At 44.1% G+C, this 7246-nt stretch overlaps 1 protein-coding gene across 1 annotated transcript in view; it reads left to right on the top strand.

Moving 5' to 3' along the window:
- The window catches only part of Dennd5a (DENN domain containing 5A), an 81013-nt gene that overhangs the window by 2703 nt on the left and 71064 nt on the right, over positions 1-7246 (top strand). Inside the window, exon 3 of the mRNA XM_013347689.2 lies at positions 1-94. Coding sequence (XP_013203143.2) covers positions 1-94 — 94 coding nt within the window. The remainder of the gene's footprint in view (positions 95-7246) is intronic.

The raw sequence follows: 7246 nt of genomic DNA, 5'->3' as shown, positions 1-7246 counted from the left end.
GGCGGAGTGGGCTCGGCGCCCAGTCGCTTCGCCGACTACTTTGTCATCTGCGGGCTGGACACCGAGACCGGGCTGGAGCCGGACGAGCTGTCGGGTGAGTGCGCGCCGAGCCCGGGCCGGTGCCCACGGGCCCCGCTTTGTCCCGGGAGCCCTGCGAGGGTCGGGCCAGGGGACGGGACGCGGGGCCCGCGGGCCTGCTGCCCCCACGCGCGGTCGGCACGGCGTCGGCGACCCGCGGAGACGCGAACCCTGTGTGCGCCCAGGAGGTCGAGCGGTTTAGTGCAGAGTGAAGGGGAGCGTGCCTTCCAGCCCCCTTTCGCGAGGGTAGAAGTTAGCTCACGTCCTAGGAGAGTTAGTCCCACCCAGACTTTTCAGAGGAGCAAAACAAAAACTTGGTGAGCTTCTCTGGCCTCTTCCCAAGAAGCCTGTGATACCAGTTCCTCAAAAACCGTTATAACTCCTGAGCAGGCCAGGCTTTCCCTCCACAGCTCTGCCCCTCTGGATGAGACACGAAGGGACACATTGAACTTGAGTTACACCGAGAATGATTTTTCCCTTGGCGCTAGAAAAGAACTTGTATCTGGGGGTCATGCCTTTTTTATGAAAGTTATGTCCTTTACCAGGCGAGGGTCATTCGTGAATAAAGGGCGATGTCTCAGTTGGACAGGTTGTGCTGTGTTGTGATGCATCTCGTGTTATCTTTCAAAGGGGAAGTGGTGGGGGAGTGACTTGTGAGGCTGTGACGAGATTTGGCACCCATTGCTTGAAGGTGCAAGAATTATAAAACCCCTGGTGAATTCCTCCGCACCCGCACCGAAACCTTGAAGGTGCAACAGTTTTGAAAAGTTTTTGTCTGGAGTAAGGAGGTTTCAGTGGGTGGAGGCTTGTTGTGTTAGACTTTAAAGTTATGTCATGCCCATTTGATGAGGGAAACTCCTTTCCCTAGGTGTCACGATGTGGTCACAGCACCATACAGTTTCTCTTTTGAAAGTGACCATCCTGTTGACTAATTTCACTCTGCCTAAGAGATGCTAGGACAGTTTTGCAAATTTTTTTGTCACCATAAAAATTCCGGTATTGCTTCTGAAAAAAAAAAAAAAACCCACAAAAGACTAAGTGCACACTTCAGATGACAAAAATGGCTTGTCTTTTTAAAACACGAGAAACTGATGCTCTATTAAAAATTATGAAGTAGTAATGGATTGATGCTAGCTGAGCCTCCTGTTGGGGCAACTTTAATATTCCAAGCTCACCTTTTTCTGTCGTCTAATTCTTACTACAGATGGATGTTGTCATCTGTTTCATATGTATTAACTTTAGACCTTGGGATGATGTAGTTGTTGGAATTCCCTACTAGGTCTTGGTGCTGGAGTGTCTGAGAGGAAAATGAGGCCCAGAAGGAGAGCAGGGCTTATATTTCTTGATGCTTGGTCCAGTGCTTTTTTTGGTAATATTATGTGTATACAATGGCCCCTCTGGAGGTCTTTAGAAAACACTAATGTGGTCACCATTGGTGGTGTGCTTCTGTAATCCCAGCACTTGGGAGGCAGAAGCAGGAGGAAGGCTACAAGTTTAGGGCCAGCAGGGCTGAGTAGTGAGACCCTGGCCAAAAAGAAAAGCAAACTAACATGTTGAGAAGAGTAAAAAGAATAGTTTTTCTGGATGTCTGAGAAGAATAACAGTTTTCCGGATGAAGCTCAAAGGCAGAATAACTATTGTTATTTCTATGTCTGTTAAATTGTGGAGATACTTGGTTTTAGAAAGTAAACACAACTTTAAGGGGTGGCATAAATCTGTGAGATTTCCTGCACTTGGGAGGTGGAAACAGGATCTGGAGTTCCAGGTCGTTCTCAGGTCAAAAAAAAAAAAGAAAGAAAGAAAGAAAGAAAGAAAGAAAGAAAGAAAGAAAGAAAAGAAACTAGAAAAGGAAAATATTTGTGCTTGGAGCAAATTAACTAGCACTTAGCACTGTAACTAAAAAGTTTTTACTGAAAACTTAAACTGAAGTTCAAAAAACCATTGTCTTTCATTAAAGAAGAAATATTCTCTCTTTATGAATACCTGTTAATTATCTGGCTTCTCAGCAAGCTAAAATTATATCCCTGTGCAGGCTTATTGGGAGAGAGGCCTGAGCTGAGAAAACGTGTAAGAAGGGAATTTTGTGTTATTTTTAAACTGGTTACAGTGGTGTAATGCCAAGACCGGTAGCTTGCCTTTGTTAGAACAGACACTGATTGAGGGATTTTTTTTTTCCACCCTTTTCATTTCTGGTGGGTTGACTGGGGAATCTGGATGACCCCCAGGGACTCTTGGAGCACAGCAAACAATACAAATAACTCTGCAGTCCATGCTGAGACTCCCTAGGGTGCATTTTCTCCCCTTGCTTGCTTGATTGCTCCCAAATTGGTGATGTCATAGTCCGTGAAACTATATGAAATTAGGAATCGCGCTCAGATTCTCTGGTTAGGCACTGAGAGGAACCTGTGTTCTTTTTTCCAACCCAATTAAGTTGTATTATTTCTCTGGTAGTTCTCAAATACTCAAAACAAAAGAAGCTGTTTCCAGAAAAAGCAAATCAAAGATGCTTAGACAGGCCAGGTGTGGTGGTCCACATTTGTAATCCTAGCATGGGGGAGGTTCAAGATGCCGGAGATGCAGGAGAGCTAGAGCTAGAAATTTAAGGTCATCCTTCTCTACTTAGCCAGTTTGAGTTAATCCTGGTCTACTTGGAACTTCTGTCTCAAAAAAAAAAAAAAAAAAAGGAAACTAAAATTAAAAATGCTTCCAAGTAATTCTGTCATCTGGAAGGTAGAGACAGGTGGGTGTAAATTCTAGACCAGCCTGGCCGCATAGTGAAAACCTGTTTTAAAAGCAGAAAGTAAAAATGAAAATTAGGGACAAAAAGTCATTTCACACTCCTTTCTACGCTGATAGTCAAGGATCAGAGATGTCTGGATATGCAGTGAGGAGTTGCTCTGACAGGAAAGGTCAGTGTCTGCTGAGAGAAGTTAGTTGTGTTAAAAAAAGGCAATGGTGGCACATACTTTGAATCCCAGCACTCAGGAAGCAGAGGCAGACGGATCTCTGTGAGTTCGAGGCCGAGGCCAGCCTGGTCTAGAGAGCAAGTTCCAAGACAGCCAAGGTTGTTACACAGAGAAACCCTGTCTTGGGGGGAAAAAAAAACCAACTCAAAAAACATACAAAAAAGGCACCATATTGAAAGAACCCACTGAAATAATCTCTGAATGTCACCTTTTTAAAATGTAATTTATTTTATGTACATTGGTGTTTTGCCTACCTACATATGTATGAGGATGCTGAATCCCCTGGAACTGGAGTTTCAGACAGTTGTGAGCTGCCATGTGGATGCTGGGAATTGAACTCAGGACCTCTGGAAGAGTAGCTGTGCTCTTAACCATTGAGTCATCTCTCCCTCATTGCCACCTTTTGAAGACAGGAAAAAGTCTACCTAGAAAATCTAGAGCAGAGGACTTGCCAGGTGATAGATAATTCTTATATGTACCAAGAAGTGAGATTAGAATTGTTTTTGTTTTTGAAAATGAGGTCTTTGCCACTGACTTCCTATGTAGGAAGCTCAGGCCATTCTTGAATTAGGATTTATGTGTGTGCCACTGCACCTGGATAAAATTGGAACTTTAAGGCCACAGAATGCCATACAGGGAAGCATACTCAGAGACCATATAACCTGATTTTTTTTTTCGAGACAGTGTTTCTCTGTAGCTTTGGAACTTGTCCTGAAACTAGCTGTTATAGACCAGGTTGACCTCAAACTCACAGAGATCCTTCTGCCTCTGCCTCCCAAGTGCTGGAATCAAAGGTGTGCGCCACCGCCTGGCAATTTTTTTTTTTCAATATAACCTGATTTTTACAGATGAGAAACCAAGGTCCAGAGAAAGGAAGAGAGTATTTGTTTTCCAAGCCACATTCCATTCGTCTCCTCTGCTGCTCGAGTGGTTGTCTGTGCTCTGCGGTAGTCTAATGGGGGGAGAGAAGTAAGGTGTTTGTGTGATGGGATAGGAGCGGACAAGCTCAGATTCCTATTAGCTCAGGTAGCCAAGGCTGGCCTTGAATTTTGATCCTTCTGCCTCTACCCCTTGCCTCTATCTGCTTGAGTTAAATGTGCACCACCACACCTGGCTTTGGTGTTTTTTTTTTGTTTTTTTTTTTTGTGGCTGATTAATATTCTGGGACATAAAACATAGTGGATTAATATTTGAGTTTTTAAAAATTACTGTGAATAATGTTGGTATGAACATTTCATACATGGTTTTTGGTGGGCATGTGGATCAGTTTCCTTTGGCTTCCATATGGAAACTTTGTTTAACCTTTTGAGCAACTGTTTGCTGGCTTTTTTCCAAAACTGCCCCACCAGCTAATATTTCCACCAGCATCCATGTCTTCCCAAAGGTACAGTCTTTCTGTCTTGTTTTACTTTGTTCTGAGACAAGAGTTTTACTATGTAGCACAGACAGTCTTGAGACATAAGATATATAGCCTTGACCTTATGGTTATCCTCCTGCCTTAGCCTCCTGGAGTGTTAGGATTATAGGTGCGACCAGGCTTGACTAAATATTTTTTTGGTTGCAAGTCACCCATCCTGGGTGTGCAGTGTGGGTTTTGATTTCCTATTCCTGACTGCTAAAGAAGGCCATCTCATTTAAAAGAAATAGTTTCTCATTTTATAGAGATGAAGCTTGAGACCTGAGTGTGGGGTGCTGCTTATAATCTCAGCACTGGAGGCAGATGCAGTGCATCCCAAGTTCCAGCCCAGCCTGAGCCATAGAGACACTAGTTCTGCCTCTGTTCCCACTCTCCATCTCATCCCTGCCACCCCACCTCCCTCCCCCAAATTGATGAGCTGACAGGGGCAGTGAAGCAGTGGTAGAATGCTTGTTTAGCATACATGGAATCCTGGGTTCAATCCCCAGAAAGTCCACCACCACAACCGAAAATGTTTGGTAAGTGAGTTTCTTCAAATTGGGAGTCACTGTGAATGAAAAGTATTTTGATCTTCCTCTACTATTCTGTGGGTTCCAGATCAATTCTCTTATATTAATTCTTAGTGTCTCTGCCCTGAAGCCTAGCTGATTAGCTATAGGAAACGCCAATCTTGATGGTTCATCTCAGGCTTCTGATTGCCCAAAATCAAGGCTGCTGTAATAGGGGGAGTTCTCCCAAGTAAGGTCCTGTACTTCTTTTGTAAGGTAGAACAAGGAAGAAATCTGGAGAAGGCTAGCACTCAGGAAATAATGAAGAAGCAGCCCAAAGCAGTTTCAAACACATACCAGATTTGTTTGGAGACTGAATTGGTACAACACAAGAGAGCCCTTATTGACTTCCTCAGGTGGTGAGGATCATATGGAAAATGAGTGGATTTCACTTTAATGACGTTGGGGCTCTGCTCCTCTCGTGAGGACATCCTGAGTCAGTGTTTGGTGTGTAAATTAAATTCTCCTTTCTTCTGTTCAGCCCTCCCTTCTTACTAGGTTAAAAATAGTTTCTTTGCCTAAGGCCTCCTTTGGTAACATCCTTTTCCAGGCCCATTTCCTTTTAGAAATTTCCATTTCACTTTTTGGTGAAGTCTAGTAGAAGGTGTAGTTGGGCTTTGCTTGTCTCCTTGACTGATGCTTCTCCTGTAATTATCATCAGATGAGTGTAGAGCCCTCTGAGGACTTAGAAGGAACCCTGTTGTGCCTTTAGTCCCTGAGGGTGTGGAACAGTCATGTGAAAGGCTTGTCTTTCAGAAGCTGCTTACTTCTTGTGGAATTCAGTGATAAAATTTCCTTCCTGAACTTTCAGGTTTACATCTTCAAAGTTAGTAAGTGAGGTAGATATTAGAAGAATGTCCATATTCCAGGTATTTTGTGATTATTGATTTAAAAGTGTTTATTGCATTTATTTTTGTATGTAATGGGTATACATGTATCACAGCATATATGTGGAAATCAGAGGACAACTTTTGGGAGTTGATTCTTCTACCATATACATTTCTAGGAATCAAATTCAGATCATCAGAATTGGCAGCAAGCATCCTCACATGCTAATCCATCTTGCTGATCCTCTTTCTTTCTTTCTTTCTTTCTTTCTTTCTTTCTTTCTTTCTTTCTTTCTTTCTTTCTTTCTTTCTTTCTTTTTTATTGTGAGATGGGTCTTACTATGTACCCTTGGCTGGGCTAGAGCTCAATATGTAGAACAGGCTAGTCTCTAATTTACAGAGATCCACCTGCCTCGGGCTCTCGAGAAAAGCAAGCATCACTGTGCCCGGCCAGTTGTTGATTTTAGTTTGGAGTATTTGAATCTGCGAGCCCCAGGACCCTGGCATGGTAGACAGTAAGAGTATATGCCAGATCTCAAACTGTTTTTTTTTTTTTCTTTTGGTTTTTCGAGACAAAGTTTCTCTGTAGCTTTGGAGCCTGTCCTGGAACTAGCTCTTGTAAACCAGGCTGGCCTCGAACTCACAGTGATCCACCTGCCCCGGCCTCCCGAGTGCTGGGATTAAAGGCGTGCGCCACCACCGCCCGGCCTTCAAACTGTTTTCAGTAAGTTCTTGGGGGAAGCTAAGTATGCTTAAGATACTTGCTTGAAAAGCAGCTGAAGGACAGAGTTTGTCTTGGCTCAGTCTGGGGTGATGCCGTCCATCATGGCAGGGAGGTTGTTATGGTGGAAGCACGAGGCAGCTGGTCACCTCATCTGTAACCAGGAAGCAGAGAGAGATGGTGCTGTTTCTCAGCTCACTTTCCCCTCTGTGTTAATCCGCCTGGGACCTGAGCTGAGGGATGGTCCCACCTGCATTTAGGGTAGGTCTCCCCACCTCAGCTAAACCTCACTGGAAACATTCTCGAAGACATACTCATCTTTGTGTCCTAGGTGATTCTAAATCCAGTTAATGAAGATAAATACTGTAGTCAGGTCAGAACATTGCTAGGCCAGGACAGGCGTGGTGATACCTGCCTGAAGCAGAGGAAGACAAATCTATGACTTCAAGATAGCCTGGTCTACATAGTGAATGCCAGACCAGTCAGGGCCACATTACGAGACCACGGCCTAAAAACAAAGAAACAAACAGAAAAGATTGCTAGCAGCCAGGTGTGGCTGTGGACATCTTTAGTCCCAGCACTGGGAGGCAGAGGCAGGCGGATCTCTGTGAGTTGGAGGCCAGCCTGGTCTACAGAGCAAGTTCCAGAACAGTCAAAGGCTACACAGAGACCCTGACCTGAAACACCAA

Source organism: Microtus ochrogaster, chromosome 8 (genome assembly GCF_000317375.1).
Source record: "Microtus ochrogaster isolate Prairie Vole_2 chromosome 8, MicOch1.0, whole genome shotgun sequence".
Lineage (NCBI taxonomy): Eukaryota > Metazoa > Chordata > Mammalia > Rodentia > Cricetidae > Microtus > Microtus ochrogaster.
The sequence above is the reverse complement of the archived record's forward strand: the minus strand, read 5'-3'. Positions and strand labels throughout refer to the sequence as shown.